The 22,993-nt window shown below is 42.7% G+C and overlaps 4 protein-coding genes across 6 annotated transcripts in view; 2 read left to right on the forward strand and 2 right to left on the reverse strand.

Annotated features, from left to right (window-relative positions):
* Positions 1–720: 720 nt before the first annotated feature.
* LOC131269211 (uncharacterized) lies at positions 721–22,956 on the forward strand. 2 transcript variants are annotated; one of them, XR_009178988.1, is made up of 3 exons: positions 721–828; positions 896–2,352; positions 22,945–22,956. XR_009178988.1 is itself a non-coding variant. In XM_058271549.1 (2 exons), exon 2 carries the CDS (start codon positions 902–904, stop codon positions 2,060–2,062), a length of 1,161 nt encoding a protein of 386 aa, XP_058127532.1. In that variant the 5' UTR covers positions 721–828; positions 896–901; the 3' UTR covers positions 2,063–2,942. The 2 variants fall into 2 exon arrangements, 1 of the variants encoding a protein (XP_058127532.1); XM_058271549.1 differs by lacking the exon at positions 22,945–22,956 and having other exon boundaries at positions 896–2,942.
* On the reverse strand, positions 3,302–5,227 carry LOC131269213 (fatty acid hydroxylase domain-containing protein 2-like). Its single transcript, XM_058271552.1, has 3 exons — positions 4,866–5,227; positions 3,905–4,538; positions 3,302–3,820 (listed from the first exon to the last, which is right to left on the reverse strand). The coding sequence occupies exons 1-3, from the start codon at positions 4,975–4,977 to the stop codon at positions 3,679–3,681; spliced, it is 888 nt and encodes a 295-aa protein (XP_058127535.1). The 5' UTR covers positions 4,978–5,227; the 3' UTR covers positions 3,302–3,678.
* Positions 8,706–13,387, forward strand: LOC131269212 (fatty acid hydroxylase domain-containing protein 2). 2 transcript variants are annotated; one of them, XM_058271550.1, is made up of 4 exons: positions 8,706–8,891; positions 9,614–9,846; positions 11,013–11,717; positions 12,860–13,387. In XM_058271550.1, the coding sequence occupies exons 2-4, from the start codon at positions 9,614–9,616 to the stop codon at positions 13,014–13,016; spliced, it is 1,095 nt and encodes a 364-aa protein (XP_058127533.1). In that variant the 5' UTR covers positions 8,706–8,891; the 3' UTR covers positions 13,017–13,387. The 2 variants fall into 2 exon arrangements, with proteins under 2 accessions (XP_058127533.1, XP_058127534.1); XM_058271551.1 differs by lacking the exon at positions 8,706–8,891 and having other exon boundaries at positions 9,419–9,846.
* Positions 15,405–22,993, reverse strand: part of LOC131269208 (uncharacterized) — an 82,277-nt gene continuing 74,688 nt past the window's right edge. The window contains exons 10-13 of the mRNA XM_058271545.1: positions 21,416–21,829; positions 18,088–18,335; positions 17,854–18,018; positions 15,405–16,354 (exon numbers count right to left, since the gene is read on the reverse strand). Coding sequence (XP_058127528.1) covers positions 16,094–16,354; positions 17,854–18,018; positions 18,088–18,335; positions 21,416–21,829 — 1,088 coding nt within the window. The 3' untranslated portion in view covers positions 15,405–16,093. The remainder of the gene's footprint in view (positions 16,355–17,853; positions 18,019–18,087; positions 18,336–21,415; positions 21,830–22,993) is intronic.

Raw genomic sequence — 22,993 nt, forward strand, 5'->3', positions numbered from 1 at the left:
ATTTGTCCGCGCTTTTCACACATTTCAGTGTCTCGTCAAGGAGGAAGAAGCGGCTTAAAATGAACATCAACATCAATGAACATTAAATGTGGTCGCTGTTTGCCAGCACGAACCAGAGGAGAGGTCGGACGATTTCTGGATGTTTCGCCTGATCGCCTTCCGAACCGGACGATTTGTATATATTATTATTATCGATATATCAAAATAATAAAACAATCAAAAATATTTTCCGGCATGAAAATAATTATTATGGGAAAGGAAAGATATCCTTAGCTCATATACGGTAATACGAATGGGTATACGTTTTTTGCCACGTATTTTCAGAAATAGGTGTTATAAACGCAGGCACGTAGTCAAAAGCGTTCTCTTTTGAGGTGTACCGCAAGTGCAAAGAGAATTGTTTTACCCTTCTTTTCAGAAGTCGGTTTTCACCTAGACTGCATACAAAATCTGCTGCAAAAGAAGGGGTAAAAGAATTCTGAAAAGAAGAGTGAGCAGTTGTGAAGAGAATTCTTTTACCCCAAAATAACGCCAAAATTTCTCGTTGGGAAGTGAACGCACGGGTATACCGGTGTCTTATAAATATGTAGCACTTTTGCCGCAATCAATTTGCTCACACATGACATTCGACTGTCGAGCGCCGAATCGGTAGCGGTATAAACGCTCGAGCTGTCACAACAAAACAATAATCAGCGAGCTCTCCTCGGGGAAAAAAAACGACACAAGTGAAACGCAGCGCTTACTGGAATCACAGCTTCGGTTGGAGAAATGCAAAAACGTCACCGTGCCCGGTGTACGACGGAATAAAGAGTAATCGTATGTAAAAAGGTAACTTACTGCCGCCCCGAGTAGAGGATGTGCAAGCATTAATCAAACATCAAACGGTTCAAAACAGTGAGAAATGCATCGCTCGTCGGTGGTGTGTGTGCTGTGCTGGTGCATGTGCATTGGGGGCCTGCTGGTGGGCGTCGTTGGCAGCAACGATGCAACGCACCCCGCTGCTTCTGCCCAACCGAGCCCCAATGTCAACACGACCGTTTCGAAGGTGATCGATGCGATGCTGGCGGACGGACACAGGATGGCAAGCGACGGTCTGGCCATTCCGATTCCGGAACACCATCACGACAAGGCGCAGCGCATCGTGCCGCGGAAGGGCGTGGACAACGACGGCAGTCCGAGCGTGGTGGGCTCTTCTCGGCTGATGATGAAGAACCCCCCGGTTCCCGCCTCCACCAGTCAGTCGGCCAGCGTGGTCGCCTCGGACGAGAAACCGACCGTCACGTCGACGGAGGTGCCCGCGGTTGCGGTGTCGAAACTGGCACATTCGGACAGTAACGCAACACGTGGAGGGGTGAACAACGATGTGGCAACGAACAGCAGCGCCAGCACCGTCCACTCGCAATCGCCGTTGCCCTTGGCAAACGCCACGAAAACATCCGCCTCGAGTGCAACCGCTGGCGCCAGTACATCATCATCATCATCATCGTCATCGTCATCGTCATCGACAAGTGCGATAGCAGTGTCATCGAGTACGGCTGCACCACCACAATCAAAGGCAGCCGTAACAGTCGGAGGGGTAAACACTACGCGATCTGCAAACAGCACCTCGTCGGGAAGTACGCTGACGACAGCGTCAACCATCAGCACCACCTCCTCGACAACGTCTTCGACGACGACGACGACGACTACGACGACCAGTACCACCACCACCAAGCCTCCCACGAAGCCAAAAGTCACGTACTCGGTAGAGGACGAACCGAAACTGCTCCAAGCGGCCAAACCGGGCTACTCGTCGCCGTACGATCCGGTCGACAGCAGCGGGCGCTTACGTGTGGACGAACCGCTCGCACAATTCTCCAAGGAGTACATTCCGTCCGAGTTCGGCGGCCGGGACGCGCCCAACAGCCGCCGGGAGTACGTCGTCCCGATCGTGACACTCATCTTCGCCATCCCGCTCCTGCTCGGACTGTTCCTGCTGTCCTACCGGCGCGCCAAGGAGTTCTGGCTGACGCGCCACTATCGCCGCATGGACTTTCTCATCGATGGCATGTATAACTACTAGGAAACATACATACACACACACACACACACTGAAATAATCTCAGCTAGCGAATATCGTCCCCCAAATGTTAATTACCGCGACTGAAGTGCCTTCTTATTACACACAAAAAAACACACCCACACACAAACGAACGCAGGTGGAGTGCATTACTCCGGGCATTACTCGTCCCTAGGCTGCTGCGTACACACATCCTTCAAGCAATCCCCCCTCGTAACACCTAACTAACGTAACTTTGGTTGCTTACGCTCATATCACCAGTTCCCCGTTATAGTTTTCTAATATTTGTACCAGTTTTTTGACCCATTTACTAAACATTTACCGCGGCCGCAGTCCACCAACCGAAAGCATTGTGATATAAAATCGGTTTGCAGCAAGAATTCTCTACATGCTTTGAATCTACGATATGTTTATCTAACATACTCAAACCTTTTTCTTGTGCGTTGCATTCCATAGCACTGTTATATGTATTTTTCTTTTCAAAAAAAAAAAAAAACATTAGAGTAGGAGTCGCTCAAAAGATTAGAAATCAATGCAGAAATATCCAATCGATCCAAATCGATACTCCGTCACATCTGTATTGTAAAGGTAAACTGTTCCCGGCCGTAGCGAACACTTAAAACTTGGCCAAAATTAGTACACCCTCCCCCCTACCCATGTGCCCCTCTAGCTAAACAAATTTATCGAAAAAAAAACTAAACATGAAAATATAACCGCAAATGTCTAGTCTAACTACGCACTAAAGCGGTGAAACTAAATAATAGGTATATATAGAGCAACACTAAAAGAGGGGGAAAATTAAAAAAAAAACAAGGTGATTCCAAATTTATCTCGCTTCTTCCTGTCCGGCGAGACAGCGTTTGGCCGCGATTTAGTAATTGACTACTTTAAAGAGAAAAAACTAATGTTTTGGAACGATACTGTGAGTTAACTCTAACTGAAATTGTATTGAAGAGAAGTATTGTTGAAATATTTTTTTTTATTGTGTGAAAATAAACTTTGAAAACAAAATCGCAATGTAGGGTTGTCTGGTACGCCGTTTAATTATCTATTTCATAATAACTTCGAGCCCGAAACCCGAAAACAATATTAAATCCGTTTAAATGAAGTTCTTATAAATAGTAAAGTTTTATAAAATAGGGGATAATAAGATAAAATGTTGGAAACTTTGTCTTCTAGCCATTTTAACTGAAGGGACTGTTTTTTTATCGTTGAGTTTTTTCCTTTTACATCATATACGTTTTGGTTCGTTGGTTTTTTTTAAATTAAACATGACATTGAACCTCTTCTGTTGTAGTCTCAGTTATTAACAGAACTGTGCTTCGAGGTAAATACACTGTTGGCCATGTACGATTAATGAGCCTGGAATATTTTAAAACAATCAATTATGAAAACGTCTGTAAAACAAGTACAGTTGCAACGTACATTTTTGGCTAAAATTTGTGTGATATCGTGGAACACTCCGAGAAGAATTTGGACGTTTGTTTTCGTATGTTGCATTAAAATGTTCTTACGGCCGGACTTTGCCGACTCCGGATCTATTTGATAAGGGAATATACAAAGTCTTTTCTGTTCTGTTGGTCTCTGGTAACATCACGGTGAAAGTCGTAGTCGGTTCGCTACTGGTCCGGATGGGTTTCCCGGACCGGCTCGAGCGTGGTTAGGATGTAGTCCCGCTTGGACTGCTTGGACTGGTGGAAGTTATCGTTCGTACCGTGCAGCCAATCGAGCACGCCCAGCACGCCGAAACACTGGTTGAATCTGTGTGGGACGAAGGTGAATGTGGTTGAAGGAAATGTGTGCGCGGTAAATGTGTGCCCGGATGTGGGCGACATGATGTCTTACTTGAGATGATGGTAGTCGTGCTGCTCGGGGCTGGGCAGGAACGGCAGGTGGTAGCCGGAGTGCACGTGCAGTGTGTTGGAGATGGCGATCGTGAACCAGAGCCAGGCGACGGAGATGTGACAGCCGGTCGTCCACACGCCGACGGCGATCGGTAGCAGATTGCTGACCAGGTTCTCCACCGGGTGGCTGTACATGGCGGTGATGGCGATCGGGGCCGTCCACTCGTGGTGCCGCTTGTGAATGTACTTGTAGATGCGGCCATCGTGCAGCAGCCGATGGCTGTAGTAGAACAGCACCTCTTCCACCGCGATGCACACGGCCAGCTGCCACACGACGGTCACGAACGTCGGCAGCTCGCGGATGCGGGCGCTCGTCTGCTCCACCGGCAGCAGGTAGTACATGAGGAAGAGCAGCGGAAACCCGGTACCGAACTGGTTGAACAGCACCTGCCGGATGACGGTGCGCAACCGAGCCGCGTCGACCGGCTCGTTGGTGCCCGGTTGCACCTTGTACCGGCGCAGGAAGCCTGGCCGCCCGGTCACATCGAACAGCGTATAGACCAGCCCGATGCTCCAGTACACCAACGTTGTGTAGACGTACGAGCCGACGGTCCAAAGTACGAACGGATTATCACCTGCGAATCGAATTGGTAAGTGCTGATTATGCCCTTCTTGCTTGTTGAGATTTTGCTCTTCAAGCTGAACCCCTCCCCCCTTCCAGCCTATCACCCCCAGCCAGAGATAAGCTGCCGAAGTGGCAACCAAGCGGGCCGCAGAATTGGACAATCATTCCAGCTATCGGTTACTCTTGGACCGGGAGGCTTAAGCTGGCTTTCCTCTCGCAGGATTACGCCTCAGCACTATTTAGCTTCTCGCACCAAGAAAGTCGTTTGATAGGGCGGTTTAATTTAAACTCGCGATGGTTTTCAACGGTTCAGCGGTCGCCAACCGAACACACCTACCAGTGATATCGAGCAGACGGTCCCACAGCGACTGCCACAGGCTGCCGGAGGCTCCCCAGAACACCCGAAACTGGTGCGCCGGCAGGTCAAACAGCTCCACGGTGAGCGACATCACCGCAGCGGTACCACCTTTTTTGATCGATTATTGATAATTGATAGTTGCAATCTCGCGCTTCGCTACCTTCTGATGGTTTCCGTCCCAATCACAAACACCGCACCGACACACACACACAGACTCACAACGCAAACGAGATAAACCTGCGTGCTGCTCTTGTAAAAGTGGCGCATCCACCGTACGCGAAGCCGGGGGGTTTTCGCTGCGCAATGCGTTCGCTTCGCCTGCCGTGACTTGTTTGACTGGCTTGTCGGACGCGATCCCGCCGAACCTGCCGTGAACCGACCAATAAAGATGAATCCGCGTCGATCGGGAACCGGACGCTAGTATAGGTGTTCGCGAGTACAGCGACGAGCGCGCGAGCGAGAGCTGCTGCTGCTGCTGTAATTGAAGATTCAATTGCCATACAATTACAGACGGGGATGGCCAGTGGAGGTGGCGGGGGTTGCCTGCGAAACAGCGGAACAAAGGGACACGTGAACTTTGTGCGTTCGGCGTTGCGCACAACGCTCGCGGTGCCCGTGGTGACCGGGGACGTCTTTTTCATTTCCATAACAAGCATCATTACATCCACCGGTCGGCTTACAAGTGTCCTCCGTAAGGCGGATGTGTCACACAGGCATTTAAATAATTTAGTTCAAAACACGGATAAACAAAGTTCAAGTGGATATTCCTGAAAATTTCTAATATATTTTTCCATTCAAGTTTCCTAAAGACAATTTTTGCTTGTGTGCTATGGGTTTATTTTATTGTTTTTATGGGTTTATTTTATTGTGTACTAATTTATCGCTACTAATTTCTATTAATCTTAAACTAGTTTATTTATTTATGAAACTATGGTCCTCCAGTGAAGGTTTAATATCATTTTTAGTATCTATCTTTTTAGCTCTGATTTGCAACTTCTTTTTTTGTGTACTCGCACACTGATTTGCAGTAATTTGCATTTAGAATTGAGATTTGATTTTTTGTTGATATACTAAAAGGCATCGTTTGAAGCTCGTGGACACCCATTTTACGTTTTCGCTTAACTGCGAAGAGAGAAAATTGTTAAATGGGTGCTCGCCAGCTTCAAACGATGCCTTTTAGTGTAAGTGGATGTAATAATCTTATGAGTTTATAAATTTTTTTGTTTGTTGTGTCGAGGTGAGGGCGATATATTAATTTAGCGTCTAATGTTAGGCCAAGGTATACGACCGTTGCACTCCAGTTTATGGTTCTCCCATCCATATGTAAGTTTTGGTGAGGTTTTGGAATGATGCGTTTTTTAAATGTTGTTGGAAAGAATATGGTGTGAGTTTTCGAGGGGTTTCCAACCCGTTGTGAAATAGAACAGTTGACAAAACTTGACGTACTGGACTTACATTATTCAAATATTTAAATTTTAATTTATTGCTATTCCTTCTGAACTTTTTTTTAGTCAAATTCTGCGAGTCATTTAGTGTTAGTGCAACCTAATACGCCGAACATCATGATCGACAAGGGCACCATAGTATCGGTCTGCAACTCGTGATAAGCGTCCTGCCAAATCAAAGTTCAATAGGTCCAATAGTCTCATGGGGGTACATTTATTTGTAATCTCCTTGCTGAGACCCCCGCTTCCATGCGCTTAAGCTTGTTTGTGCGGTTTAATAGTCTTATTTACTTGCCGTTCCCTGTTCGTCAATGTGCATGTTTGTAATCAATTTCGGACATGACGAATTTTTGTTTTTGGTTGCTGGCTCTGATTTCGAAGGCCAAGGATGAGGGTTCATGTGTAGGAGTTGCTTGTTTTGAAAGTGTAATATAATTCTAGACGGAAGCAGACAGGACATCTTTCCTAACCAGCAGAATGAGCACACAGGAATCATAATCTATTTCCCGCCCGTTTGGCTTCCCACTCCCGATTTGTTTTATCTTTGTGGCGTAACGCACAGCTCGTGTTTTTGTTGTCTGACAAATGCAAGTGCATCGCCGGAAACAAAGAGCAGTGATTTGGCGAAGTGTGGAGGCAGGTCAGGGGAGAGCGTGCAGTTGCATTCGCTGCACTCCAGACCGACACCTTTCTAGCAAACCGCCCCACAAAGAGAAAGCTGCTAAGCGAGCGCGCGAGAGAAAGATAGCGTGCGAAAGGGGGTTATATCATATTGAGAGCAGAAGGAGAATGTCCCCGTCGGTCAAAGAGGGATTTGTTTAGGGGGCTTTGGGTTGGGGTAGCGAAATGGGAACTGTGAAATAAGGGTGGCAAATGAGCCCACTCCAGCCCGATTGATTATATTCACTTTGTTTGCATTATATTGATAAGCGGCCGTTTTGTCTGCCACCTCGCACCCGAACCACTGTGCGCATGCTTTGCGATGTGTTTGGCATTTTTACACTCGTGTTTATCTGGAATTCTAGAAAAAAGGATACTAAGATAAAACGAGACAATCCTGTGAGAGAAAAGTCGCCACTTTCTATCAAAACTTCTCTCTCGCTATCCTGTTGCATTGTTGACTTTTGCTCTCTGATTGCTTGGATCAGCGTTCGGCACACTTTGATTTTTGAAATATTGTTTTTACCGTAATAATATTCAAACCTTAAAATTGTTTGGAAAATTATTCCACATACCAATCAATCTCATTTAAGATTCCAACTTAAGATTCAACTCAACGCAACATGATTATATGTTTTTTTTTTAATTTTTCTTGCTTTATTTGTTATGTTGAACATTGTGAAATATTCATAATTTACTCCTAAGTTGTCTAACTATGCTAGAAAAATAATAAACAAATAATAATAGTAATGATATAATAATAATCATGAGTCAAAATGCAAAATGTTCTAGTGCTCAACCCGTCGTAGTATAGTTTTTGATCTAGATTCGAAGAAAAATTATATTTTCTCAAAAAAATTGTTAATTATTTGTTTAAATTATGGTCAGCTTGCATATGCATTATTTGTGAATTGCGAGCAGCAATAATTGGTTGATAATAAGCAAAGCTTTGGTTCAATTGCATCGATTAGTGTCAAATTTATGAGTTAAAGTTTACAAACACATCGGAACGTGTTTTCGTAGCAGGTACACTCGAAATAAACGACGCGCAACGAAAATAGAAACAGTGAAGGGGTTAAAGAAATACACATAGTTTAGGGACCATTTGTACTAAGCATTGAACATTTGTTAGGAAAAATAATTTTTCTTGCGGTTGAGTTTTGTCTCGTTTCAATTACTTTTACAGAGTTTTCTTTGTGTAATCTTGCTGAACTCGTTTCAGTTACTTTTATATAGTTTTCTTTATGTAATCTTGCTGAACATTGTGGAGTTTTGGCTGAAATTGACACACTTGGAAAAGATCTCTTATAATGATGTGAGAAAAATGTCGGCACGCATTTAATAAGGACCAAATAGAATAAGAGTGAACAAGACTAGGAAGAAAACAGAGTTAAATTTCTTAAATTTTCCATAATCCGTTAAGAGCTTGTTGTTTTGTTGTCACAATGAGCTTCTTAGCAACAAGTTTCCCGACCCCTGACCTCTTATGACTCGCTCCCGTCTCACTTTCTCCGAGCGTATCGTTATCCACGACCTGCCCCAGCCACCCGGTCGTTGTCCGTTCCCGTTTCGCCGGAGAAAACCCCCAATTGTTGTTTGTTGTCGCCGTAGTTGTCGGCTCCGTGTGCGTTCGCACTGTTGTTCAACACAGCCAGGACTTGCTCCGCCAGCTCGTCTCAGTCTCGTTCGTGGACTGGTTGGCAGCAGGCAAGCTTTGGCCGGACTGAGTTTCCACCGACAGGACATACCGCGAACGGAAATCAAACTGACACACGCACTCGCACGGGAATGAGCATCCATCAACCCGCGAGGAAAACCTAAAACTTTCGGCTAAAAACGTCTGCCTGTTTTTGTGTTCAACATTTCCACAGTGTCTCCACCACCGGAAGTGGCGCGGAAGGTAAATATGGTGTGTTATTCTGAATGTACGACCATTTTTCCCACGCAATGTGCCTTGGACAACGGTGTGGAAGGTGGAGGGGAAACAGGGGATAGGGTTGCTTAAAGTGGTTTGAAATGATTGGAAACCTAAGCATTCGATTTGTTTCTCTCGTTTTTTTTTGACGAGAAAAGAGGATTTTCCGGCGTTATTGCGTAACAGTTGGTGTGTTTTGTTTTGATTTTCACGTTCTTCGGTTGGTTGTGTAAGTTGTTGTGATGGTTTTATGTAACGCGTCGGAGTGTCCCGCTTTTTCTGTGGCCAAAGCGCTGCTGCGTAGTTGCCCCGCAAAAGGGGAGGGGGCAATGCGGAAGCGCAAAGATGATCGTGAAGAAAAACCCCGGACCCGGGGACACAACAAAAAAGGGGAACCGCCGGGAGCAGCGGGGTCGGAAAATCGATTCATCGATTTTCCCACCAGCAGCGGTACACACAGGTGTGCCAAGAAAATAAACAACGCGGCAACATCAAAACAAATACACAAACACACGAGCGGAGGTCCTGCGATAGTGGGCAAGGCGATTTGATGACGCGTGTCGATTCCCGGTCGACGACTCCTTCGCAAACTCTCTATCAAACGTTCTTATCAGCCGGTTTTCGGGGCGGGTCTTTTACTTCATCGTTTGGTTCGTTTGAATTTGTTTTGCGCACTACACAAAAAAAAAAAAAATACCGGATCTAAGATGGACATGGACGCTGGCAACGTCTGCGTGGAGCCCGGGGCGACACCGGGACCGTCGGAGGAACCAGCGGACTCGGAACGGACGCAGCGGAAGATGTCCGTGGCGGCTCCTACTGCGACGTCGTCGTCGATTGAATCGCAGAATCCACGGCTGCTATCGTCGCTGTACAGCTTCCTGGTGATCGTCAGCTTCTTTCTGATTGGGTTTGCCGCGTTCCGCAACACGCTGACATGGTGAGAGTTGAAAACACGCACGACACATATCGGTTGGGCAAGGTTAAAGGTCAGCCTGTCTAGATGAGTACACAGTACGTCATTCTGGTAAGAGGAATACTGCGGAAACATTAGGAACTCTGCTTGGTCCTACCTGATATGCGGTAGTCCAAAACATTAAATGATAAGAACTGTTCTTTTAAGAGCTCTCTGAGCTCCCTCTACCAGAGTTATTCATAAACCTACATATTTTGAACTCACCAAAAGGTGGGTCAATTCACTGAGAGTAGCAAAAGTAAGCAGAGCCAATGATCGAATGGTTCACAATATTTTTATAAGAGACTCTGGACCTTTTTGACCTTCGACCATAGAACCTCAAAATTCTACGGCGCCAGAACAGAGACTTCTGAGATACGTAACTACTATTACTTAGAGTAATAGAAGTATCTCCATTATACAACAGGTATTCTGAAGCAAGCAAGGCTTAGTTCTTGGCGTGGCTGTAGGCAGAAGGTAGGGAATCATTGCAAATGTTTGAGAGAAAATATCACGCCCCTCAAGGTTGTACGGTTCAGCATGGAGACTTCTGCTGCTCACTTGCCTCTACTTGGAGTTGCGACAGTAAGCTGAGTCAAAGTTTTAATACTCCATACTCTTTTTCAACGTTACAAGATGAATATCTCCAAGGAGATATGTACCCCTTCTGATCGGTAGGTAAGAAAGGTTTAGTTCCTAATATTTTCCATTGGCAGAAAATAGAACCTCATAGCAATGTTTTGGTAGGATGAGTGTACCTGTGAAATATGAGGATTTCAGGTTCAGAATAGAGACTTCTACAACTCACTTGTCTCTACTTGGAATACAAGTAACCAAAGGACACGGGGGGAAGTACCCTTTCCGACCTACAGGTCCGAAAAGTTTTGTTCTTGGTTTTTCCATGGGTAGAAAAAAGAAGTGAGATATTCTGTTACATCTGAGGATTTCAGAATACCGTAGATCAAGAAGCTTTAAGGTTGTATGAGACATCTGCCACCTACTCGCGTAGATCCAGAGTCTCTGTAGGTCAGAAAAGCTTAGTTTTTAGCTGTGCTAAAGCAGAAAGGAATGAGTGCAGAGATCTAGGACCCACAACTGACCCTTCTGCTATGCTAGGGGGTGATAGTAACTCTGTCCGTTTTGGTGTGCAGGCATCTGCAGCGGTTCTGGGGTGCGTCGGGCGACTTCTGGCAGTCGCAATGGGACCGGTTCATCGACTTCACCGGCGACGACCCGGCCCGGCTGTGGGTGCTGAACACGACCATCTTCACCATGGCCGTGTACTGGCTGTTCGGTGGCATCTACACCCTGTTCGACGTCAGCTGCCGGCCGACCATCATCCGGCGGTACAAGATGCAGCCGGGCACGAACGAGCCGGTCGACCGGCGCCGGCTCGCCAAGGTCATCGCGACGGTGCTGATGAACCAGACCGTGGTGGGCGTCCCGATGGCGTACTGCATGTACCAGGCGATGCGCTTCCGCGGCCTGACCGACCTGCGCGAGCTGCCCACCTTCCACTGGGTGCTGGCCGAGCTGTCCTTCTGCATCTTCATCGAGGAGATCGGCTTCTACTACGCGCACCGGCTGCTGCACAGCCGCCACCTCTACCGGCACATCCACAAGCGGCACCACGAGTGGACGGCCCCGATCGCCATCACCGCCATCTACTGCCACCCGGTCGAGCACGTGTTCAGCAACCTGGTGCCGCCGTTCCTCGGCATCTTCATGCTCGGCAGCCACGTCGCCGTCGCCTGGCTCTGGTTCACGCTCGTCATCCTCTCGACCCTGAACGCGCACTCCGGCTACCACCTGCCGTTCTTTCCCAGTCCCGAGGCGCACGACTTTCATCATCTCAAGTAAGTGTTGAGCATAGCAACTCTTTTTAGAGATTTGAATCGCACTCCCGAATCGTCACGATGAGTCGAATCTTTTAGCTACTCTTTTTTTATTCAAAACTCGAAACATGAGTCATTAGTCCCCACAGCGATTTGAATCCCTAACAAGGTTCCTCCCAAGATTGAGTCGATTTGCACGCCATCTTGGAATTTTAATAGCCAACATAATAAAAATAGTGTTGTGCCTTATGAATCTTTACGTGAGTTTCATTCAGACGAATCTTTCACCTAAGATTCATTCAGATTGGTTCATGAATCTTCTGGGATTCGAATCATACAACATTGATGAATGATGATGATGATCTTTCAAAACTTTCATGAACATTCAGGAATCTTTTATGAATCATTCACGAATCATCAAGATTCCTTCCTTGAAGCGTCTCATCCCATTTTTTAAATCTTTAGAATTCACGAATCTCTCGTTAAAAGATTAATGAATCTCCAAACGAAATTTTTGGACTCAATACTATCGAGAAATGAAAGATACTGTGGCTGTTCCAACTCTTGAAGCAAGTTCATTCCTGTATCCTTGATCCTAAGTAGAGATTTGGATCCCAAGTAGAAGATTCGAATCCCAAGAGTGAGTAAAAGAGTCACTAGGCACCACAGAGAGTTGTATCTGTAATATGGAATTTAATCCTAAACAGCGATTGGACTCCCAACCAAATGAAAAAAAAACTTCATTTGAACACTTTCTCTCAAGTTTATTTACACTTTATATTACACTCATGGGCTCTCTGTCCCTGTCCTTGTTTGAGATTCAAATCCCTGATTGAGAATCGAGTCCCTAATTGAGACTCAATTTCTTGTACGAATTCAAATCTCTTTAGCGATTAGTAACTCTTTTCCTCACTATTTTGGATTCGAATCTCCATTTTGGATTCAAATCCTTCCTTAGAACTCGAGTAGCTTTGGTGACTAGTAACTCAGTTATCTACTGACTCACTCTTTTGGAGTTCGAGTCCATGTTAAGAGTCCATATGAAATAGGAGTCACAAAAACTATTCTTGAGGTTTTAAATAAATCAATTCAGTAGTAAGATTGAACTCACTCCAGGGTACTCTGTCACCTGATGACAATTTCTCCACCTTCCCGTTACGCAGGTTCAACCAGTGCTTCGGTGTGCTGGGAGTGCTGGATCGGTTGCACGGTACGGACGCGCTGTTCCGCACCACGAAGGCGTACGCCCGGCACATCATGATGCTGAGCTTCATACCGGCCCGCGAGGCATTCCCGGAGCCGGCCAAGAAGGCATTCTAGAGCTCCGCAATGGCAATGGCAGGTAGCAGTCACACCTCGCACATCACTCCACAACACAAACTCTCACCGCCCCGAAACCCACACCCAGTTGGGTAGTCCCCCTTTAGGCAGCGAGCTAGTACCAGGTGCAGATGGAGGATGGGACGGGGACGTCTTAGTACACGCGAAAAACCAGCGAACACGTGAAGGCAAATGAAAGCAAGAGCTGGAAACGACAGGAGTACAACGTTCGGTTCGGGGCAAACCGAAACCTCCGGAAGGCATCCGAAGAGTATAAATTTATCACATTTTTGACGCCCAGTAAAATATACACACATAGTAACATAGTCATCAAGAGGAAATTTAGTTTCAGTTTAGAAAGAAAGAAAAGTTCACATAAGTTTGATGATGTATGATAAATATAAGAGTAAATCCGAAATAAACAAAACGTGTAATATTTTGATTCAATTTCAGCATTTCAGACATTTTCGATCACGTGGTACGAAAGAGGCGAAGGAAAATTAAATTGTGGTGTTATTACATTGTATCAGAAATCTTCAAAATCTTCGTTTCAACCATGATTGTTTCATTTGTTTTTAGCAAAACCAATTTACATTTCAGCAAACAACTGTACGATTGTTCATTCTACAGAGAAGCTTGTACAGTATAATAAACAAGTTCGCGTAAGGCATTTTTTTCTTTTTTTTTGTTTTCTTTTTCAAACATACTTTCTTGCTCAATATTTTTGGATACTTTAATATTCTATGTATTTATTGTAGTAGTTGTATAATCGTATAAGCTGTTTCAAAGGAACAGAATTTTGAAAATAAATTCTGTTGGTTTCAGTTCCGGATGTAAAATACCCGGGTAAAGTAAGGATGTAAAGTCCGGGTGCTTGCTTTGTTGATCAGTTGAGTTGTTTGGTTGTAGACATTAAGATTAAAGCATTGTTTTGAGTAATTACCGAACATGTTACTTGGGAAACAAGTCTCGTAAGCCCTTAACGGGGTAGGCATGACCGAGAGGTCGTTACGCCAAGAAGAAGAAGAAGAAGTTACTTGAAGCACTTGAAGCAATGGGTTGTACCTTCACGTAAGCTTAACGTTGCTTAGCAAGCTCCAATGGTCGACGCAGCTTCACAACGAAAAAGCTTTATAACATAGCTTTCGAGCAACAAAGCTCGAACATACGTATTTTAAACTGCAAACGAATTTAAAAAAAAAACCTTTCATTGTTGGATTACTTTATTTTTCAATCGTTTATGATATGTATAAGGAGATTTTACAGAAGTAACTTTACTCATCGTTTGGAAAGTGATTACTGTAAAATCTACAAATACCGCAAATGTAATTGACCTTTTACATCTGATGTAAAATATTGTATGTGTTGAAACATTTATATTCTTGGATCAGAATTCAATATTTGTTTAAAATAAATGGAATATTTAACCTTTTAAATAATAGTATATATTCAATTCTTTAAGAAATATATAAATCGCAGTACGAGTAGAAACCAAATGTGCTAAAACAAACTTACCTGAAACTTATCTTAGCATCAAGAAAGGTATGCCTCGCATGTGCATCTTCTTAACATCTTGACTTCAACAACACGATTGAATAAAGATATTGCAGTACATAATAAACAAGTGCTCGTTTGTGTTTTGTTTTAATGTCTTTAATTTCTTCCGTTCGTTTCCATTTGCACCGGGTTTTTGCTTTCGTTTTTCATTACTCCTACCCGGTTCGCTTCCCGTTTCCCAAGCTTTACCCTACTTTCCCACGTTTTCTTTTGGAATATTGTTTCATTGTTTTCTGTTTTTGGGAACATTCACATTCACATTATTCTTCTTTGGTGGGAGTGTATGGCGGGTGGTGGGGGGATGCCGAAGTGGTGATTGGGGGCCCGACCAGGGGGGTTTCGGCAAAAAAGAGGGTCCACAGCAGGAAAAGCCTTGACGGTAGAGATGTATCCTCGCTCTAGGAGTTTCGCTAGGCCAAAAGTGTGCATCATTTGTCGTTAATTTGTTTGTTGTTTTATTGTTTCCAAGTTCCCTCCACACTTACACACACACACTCACAGTTACCTACACATATGAATGCAATAACACAGTGGCCCATTTCTGTGCGTGTTGGCGTGGACCGATCACTTAGAATGTACCAGTTAAGGGTAGTGACTCTTTGGGGCGCTGCAAAAACCCTCAAAAACCCTTTCGAGCAAAGGACATGAACGGGTCTTTACCTCCTTTTTTTATTTCCCCCACGCCCGAACTGGAACGACTGTTGCTTTTCCTTGTGTTGCTATATATTTTGTAGTTGACGCGCCAGACGCTCTTTGTACTCCCACTTGAAATTTAATATTTGTCTCTTCCCATTTTCCGCTACACTAACAACATTAAAAATTTTCCTACGGTTGAGGGTAAAAAACGGCTATGTTTATCTTGTCTTGCGTGTTCGTTTCGCATTCGGTTGGTTTGGAGTGGGACACTGGAAAGGATGAAAGGAACAACAACGGGAGGTGTGAGAAGGAGGAGTTGGGTGATTCACTAATCCCTAACAGCTCCATGACAGAATGGTGGAGCGACGGGATACGATACAGGTGACGAGCGGTATATTACGGAAATGGATACATAATTGTTGAGTTTGTGTCCACCATTTTTTTTCCCTTCCCTTCCCTAGCGTCCATTCTCTTCGCCTGCTTCGCATTGCAAATGGTGGACCCACCTTCGCCCGGTTCTGATATATTCATTCGTCAACGCGTTTCAGCGTTGTTTGCTTTTAACCTTTAAGCTCTACCTTTTGCTCCGGCTGTCTTACTCTGCTTATATCTCTTTGGAAATGAAGCTATGCTTCGGGATGCTGCGACTGAGCCATCCTGCTATCTACCTTAAAAAAGAATCAATTCCCATTCCCCTTCCTATCACTGCGTTCTTATTTTGTATGTTTCCTCTTGCAGTTAATTGTTTACCTCGGCAAACGACTCTTCCCTTACACAACACTGACACCTGGAATCTCTCTCTCATTTGGAACTGTTTGAAGCAACTAAATAGTGATTTACATTCAACGGACTGGAAAGCGAGCTTGGTCGTGGAGTGTGTCCACTCACTCCAAACCGTCGGCAACACCGTCGGAGGCGCCCTCCGGCAGCGTTCGGTTCAGCTCCTCCACCAAACGGAACGCGTCCTCGACGTCGAGCTCGTCCTCCGGCTCTTCGGGCGTCGGTTGCAGCTTGCCGGCCGCCGGATCGCCCTCCTCTCCGCCGCCCGCAGGTCGCATCAGCACCAGGAAGATGGAACCGCGCGCATTGCGCAGCAGCTCGATCACCTGCGCCGTCGGCATCGACTCGACCGAATCCTCGTTTACCTGTTTGGGATGGGTGAAAAGGCGAAAATGATAGATTTTTGCTCAATGCTGCATTATATTATTTATATGTTAATAAAATATCAGTGTGTTACATGTATATTAGTTCAACTATACGTGTTGTTTTATGCAGAATCGATAAAGCGTCGATTAAATTGGTTAGTTCCAGCTTGGGATTGAAATATGTCTGCGTTAGGTTTTTAAGACAATTTATAAAATGTATACAGGTTATAGGGCCGAATAAATCAATAAACTTGACATTGAAATTGTAAAAAGAACTTGGAAGCGATAGTTTTCATGACCGGGAAAATAACGAAGAATCCACAACTCAAAATCTTGTCAATAGTGTGCCAAATTAAATAATGCAATTAGAGTGATGAATATGAAACTAATAACTATTCCAACCACATTCGACTGACACAAAATAGACTAGTAGTTTTCATACAATATTCATTTAATAGGGTTAATATTACGGAAAAGCCAAACAAACTTTTAGGTTTGAAATGTTTAAAAAGCTATCGTTTATACCCAATTTGTTAAATTTTTCGATGGTGTATGTTACTCTTCTTTGTATGTGAAAAATAGGTATTCCTATTATATAAGTGAAACAAAGAATAACGTAACTGTAAATTAATGGCCTCTTAACATGAAATGGTTTTAAGATGTGTAGAACAGAAAATGATTGAAAAATATTTGGAAATCATTAAACTTTTTTTAGAAAACAAGTAGTGTAAATGGAAAATCCTTTTCAGTACAATTAAATATATTGAAAAAAAATCTATCCTTTTCTTCAGATTGCAGGCTGAAGATTGATCATTTATATACCATTTTCTATTTTTAGATTGTGTATGTTACTCTATTTTGTATGTAAAATATTTAAATTCCTATTATATAAGTAAAACAATAACGTAACTGTAAATTTAACTGGCCATTTAATTGGAAAATGTTTTAAAATTTGTGGAACAGAAAAAGAAAAGTTGGGAAAATAATTAAAGTTTTTTTTTAGAAAATAAGTAATACAAATTGAAACCCCTTTTCAGTACAATTAAATATATTTAAAAAAATAAACTAATTCCGAAATCGTGTAAGGGCATCAATTTTCTCAGATTGAAGGCTATCATTTATAAACGATTTTCGTTTTTCCGATGGTGTATGTTACTCTACTTTCTATGTAAAAAGATGAGAATTCCTGTGATATAAGTCAAACAATAAAGTAACTGTAAATTAATGGCCTTTTAACTTGAAATGGTTTTTAAATTTGTGGAATAATAAAAATAAAATATTAAAAGAATATCATTTTACTTAAAACTAAATCCGAAATGGTGTAAGGGCATTCCTTTTTCCTCAGATAGAATACTTATGTATTGTATTGATCTTAGTAAGGGAAGGTTTAAACAAGGAAATGCTTGCATTTTGCGTCAAGAGACCCGAGTATTATAAGCATTCAAACGGATTGGACTTAAAGTTAGTTGAAGTGAGATCGCGCATAGTTAGAGGCTTACCGATAGCAACACATCGCCGACACGCAGCCGTCCGTTTCGGGAGGCCACGCTGTCGGGATGGATGGCACTGATCACCGTCCGGGCCCGTCCGCTTCCGTCCGGCTCCGACTTGAGGCTGAAACCGAGCCGACTGTTCCATCCTTTGTGCAGGTCGGCGGTGAAAATCTGCAACGCGGGTGAGAAAAACGCGCATTTTAAGAACCACTGGAACTTTTATCAAGTGCGCAAGCTTACCTCGCATCCCTCAGTGTCCCGGCCAAGGGCAAGGGCCGCGTAGTGCTCGTACAGTTCGATCTCGGTGGTGGGTGTGGTGGAGCGGGTGGCCCCCAAGCTGCAGCTCGGCGTTTCCGACGCGACGGTCAGATCCGGCGTCACGGATTGGGCCCGGGTCGCATCGTGGTTCGGCTGCAGTCCACCACCGCCACCGCCGTCCTCTCCGTCCAGCATGCTTGCGCCGTACCATTTCAGCAGGCTTTGCTTTCCTACGGCAACCACAACGAAACAAACATTATTGAGATACCAGGACAAAATTCAATCTAAATCATTAAGTCACACCTCGAGAGTAAAAATAAATTCTTAAATGATGTCATAAAACCTCCAATAAAATCAATTCAAGTGTATAAGGGAGCCCACTCTACAGAACAACAAAATCATTTCTAGACTTAAATAGTCTTATCGTGAGAACTTAACCAAGCCAGAAGAATCTCTTTAAGTACACAAGAAAACCATACGTTAACAACAAAGTTATGAGTAAGGTCACACAAATTCAGATACAATTTGTTGTTATTTAGAAATGCAAAAGAATGCCAAGAAAATATCATAGACAAAATATAATATTGTACTTCGAAATATGATGACGTACCATATTAATGTAAAAAATAAGGAGTTGCAAACACTTTGCGAAATAATTATACATTTATAATATGACCCAAATTTACTCTTATTCATATATAAACGCTAACACTGTACGAGTATTTCATGATACAAAAAACGTTTGGTAGGATTTCGTAAAATTCCATTTTCGTATATAAATGGAATGATTGATGTCTATATAATTTTGGCTGAACCATACTTGAAACAAAAAATGAATAATTATGTCATTAAAAATGGATTCCAATAGCTTAAGTCCTTCAACGTTTTCAGATCGTTTAGGATGAAACAAATATTGTTAGAACCCCTCTAAAACTGGTAGTACATTTTACTACTGCTCTTCTGCTACATCATGTTATTTCCTCCAGAATTTTAGGTTTTGCATCTGATAATGGGTGATTGATCAGTTCTTCTGCATCACATACTTCGATATGATTTGTTTTCATATTTGTTTTGTTTTATGTTTGTTTTTTCGATTCCAATAACCACTTCATTTAAGTTTTCTTCACTTTTTATGACATCAAAATGGCACTTCAATGGCAGTCTACAGTTTTAATAATTCCTCCTAAGTGGATATGGTTTTAAGGGAAGGTTTTAAGACGGACTTAACGACATATTCAAAGACCATTTAAGTTAACAATGCTTTTAGACTCACTGGTCGGTTTTATAGCTATCTTCGTCAAGCCATGCAAAATTTCATTTCTGCTACACATTTTGAAAAGTATTTTATCAAGTTTCAAAACTATGTGCAGTTTGATTTAATTGTAGCTAAAAATAAAAATAGCGCAAACTTTTGCACAACTGATAAATACGTTTGAAATTTTTAAAATTTTAGTATTTAATCTAATGTCAGAATGACAAATTGTAAATCATATTTTTATTGCTATTATTGAGAAGATTTGCTGCAATCAAGCGCCGAACTTTCCGTCTACCAACAACTGGGCGCCTCCATATTGACAGATTAAACCACGTGTTGTAAGAAATACAAAGGAAAGCTGACAAACAGAGCTCTGGATTTGTAGTCGTTCAAAGTAGTTGAGCAAACAAAAACAGTGTGCAAAAAGGTACGTTCCTGGTAGGTTTTATGATAGTTTACAAATAATTGGCAATATTTTTACAAAAAATGTTATTACCGTAGAAGCACCATACTTGGCGCGGGTCCAAACTTGGCGCACTTTCTAATATTTTCTTCGATATTAGACTATTTCCAAATAATTTCAGCCTAAAATATGGAGTTAAATATTTGTTTATGTTTGTACAATACATCCGCATCAAAACATGTTATTGGTTTTTAGTTATTGAATGTATATATAATTAAATGAAAAAATCTATCTCACAAGTGCGCCAATTTTTACTCGCGTTAGCAACGCTGCTTAGGAGTGGGTTCAACTGTTTCCAATAATTTATACGCAAAGGAAAAATTATTAGGGATTTTATTTATCAGAAACTGTTAAAAAGTAAGTATTTTCAATGAATCGTGGTTAGATTCGGTGCTTTTTGAGATTTTTATGCTAATTTTGAAGCGAACAATTTTGCGCCAAGTTTGGCTCACATGTGTTCCTAATTATTCACCGTGGAGAATATGACTGTTTGCGCTGCTAGATATTTTTGAATCATAGAAGGCTTTGATGAATAAGATTATAAAAGTTTGCGATGAGATAGTTTTATTTCCACGAGAGAAGCCAAAGTCCGCTGCAAAAAAAGCTAAATTGTTTTTTAAATTGCTGTTGAAAAGTGTTTCTATTGGTTTAAGTTGACTTTTGAATATAGCTGTTGAATTCAATGAACTACATCCATTTTGTTTTAAGTGCGCCAAATTAGGAACACATCGCGCCAAGTAAGGAACATTGCAAAAACCATGCGCCAAGTTAGGAACATAATGTGCCACACAAAGAGTTTCTGAAACTTGAAGAAATAACAATTTTAGAGTTTCTCACTTATTTTTCTTATATTCTATGGTAGTTAGGCTAGCACTGTGCAAAAAATGGTATGATTTGACCGAACATTTTTTTTGTTATTCAACTTGTTATGCAGAATTTCCTTAACCGCGCCAAATATGGTACATCTACGGTACTCATTCTTCGTAATAATCGTAGCATAGACTACGGAACTGTTCAGTTCAAATTGGCTGTACCGTTTCTGAGAAGGATTCTTCGAAACTATTGGGTAGTCGTAGAGCAGCAACATTCGTGTTAGGAAAGTCTGAAACCTGACAGAAACCATTATCTCGGGATATTCCAACCATATCAACCATGTCTTTCACTAATAGTACCAAGCAACAATTTTTTTGTGGATTTGTTAATTTTGAAACCTTTAGAGTAGTTAGATTGATGCTGCATTGATTTTGTTACAATTTTAGGCATCAATCATAGAGGAATAAAATTCATTGTTATCAATTCAAAATGTTCTAAAATTAACCTTAAAACCAGATACTTGGTCCCACTTGCAACTTTCAGCGTGTTAATTATAATTTTTTAAAGAGTAATTTATAAGTTCACTTTACTTGAATTAAAAAGAACTACGCAATCGAACTAATTATAGAAAAACGAACAAAATTTAAATTTCTTGCAGCTTTCTGTACAAAATATTAATCCCATACGATATGATATTGACAAAAATGTGAAATATTTGGGTTTGAACTTCATCCCCGACACTTCACTCTATTCGATCTACAAAGCCTCCGGCGTCTTACCTCCCTGCTGTACGGCGTCGACCAACTCCGACGGGCCGCTGCTTGCCGGCACGTTGACGGACGAGTAGAGCGGGGACTTGCGGGCGAAGTGCTGCACGTAGATCGCATCGGTGTACGCGTCCTCGCCGGCCTGCAGGTCCCGGTCGGTTTTGCACGCGACCAGGAACGTCTCGCACGGCAGGCTGGTGAAGTCCCGGCCCGCTTCCGGCGCCTCTCCCCGGTCGGGGGCGTTGGGAGTGCTGGTCGCGTCACCACCACCACCGCACGACGCGTCCAGGTCGAGGAAGGTTGGTCGCGAAAGTGGCACCCCTGTCGAGCCGTCGCCATCACCGTCGCCGAGAAGCTGCCCCTCGCCGCTGCACTCCTCCGCGAGCAGATAATCCAGCTCCCAGTCACTGTAGTACCGCTCGTCATCTGGTGGAACGCGAGCGAAGGAAACAGATCAGTTTGGTGAACATTCATAAAACACAGAGACGCACACAAAAGTAACACTGTTCACCCTAAACCCTCGCTTTTTTCGCTTCACTTCTCAAATGTTGCCCTCAACAGACATAACATTCAGTAACTAAACTTATTGTTTATAACAGGGGTCGCCAACTAATTTTATCCGGCTGGTACTAACATTTAAGTACTTCATACTAAAAACCCATAAAATTCAAGTTTTTTTTTACCATAATGAAGATTAAAATTGATGAACGAGTTGTTCAATACCAGGTGGCTTAACTTTTTGCTATCGTATCGTATTTTATCCATCGTATTTTTATTATTGATCATACTAAAATATCGTTGCGTCGTGAGTCTCGTCCAAAATCCGACAGTTCCGTTGATTCAAAAGGGTTTAGTATTGCTTTGAAAACATCAAATCATCGTTTAAGGTATCCGGGCCGCGTTTTCGGTTTCTCTTTAATCATCTGGCCCTTTTGGAAAGCGCGTTCCGACTCCTGCCGTAAATGATGATTACCTTAACCCTTTTGAATAGAGTATCAACATTCTAAATGGTAAAGTAACATTTGAAAGAGCGGTAAGATAAAATATAAGAAATTGTATCATTAAACATTCTTGGACATTTTCATACTTCTTTTCGTTGAATTTTGATATATTAACATTTTTTTTTGATCAGTTGTGCTGTTAATTAATTTCTTTAATTGTACTTTAAAATAATTCCCTACTCAAATTATTTTAGTATATCTTTGTTTTACCGGCTTACTCTCAGTAGTGAAAATGACTTGTTCAATATTGCTAGTCTTATATCTAAATGGATTTAAAAACTAAGTTTTTGCCTCTGGATTTTGGACGAGACCCATGAGACTGTTTGAAATTTAAATTTTCCTTTTTCTGAAAAACAAAGTTGGCATCTTGACAACGAACAAATACAGTAAAAATTTAGATAGGTTTTTGTATGAAGCATTAACATTTTCTTACGGGCCGTACTTTGCCGACCCCTGGTTTAAGATATCCGGCCCGCGCTTTTGGTATCGTATTTAATCAACTGGCCCTTTTCAGGAACTGTATGCCGACCTCTGCTTTAGAGCATTGACCCAACCACCAGCTAATTGTAACGGTGGTGAGATGGCGGTG

The sequence above is a fragment of the Anopheles coustani genome, chromosome X (assembly GCF_943734705.1).
Source record: "Anopheles coustani chromosome X, idAnoCousDA_361_x.2, whole genome shotgun sequence".
Lineage (NCBI taxonomy): Eukaryota > Metazoa > Arthropoda > Insecta > Diptera > Culicidae > Anopheles > Anopheles coustani.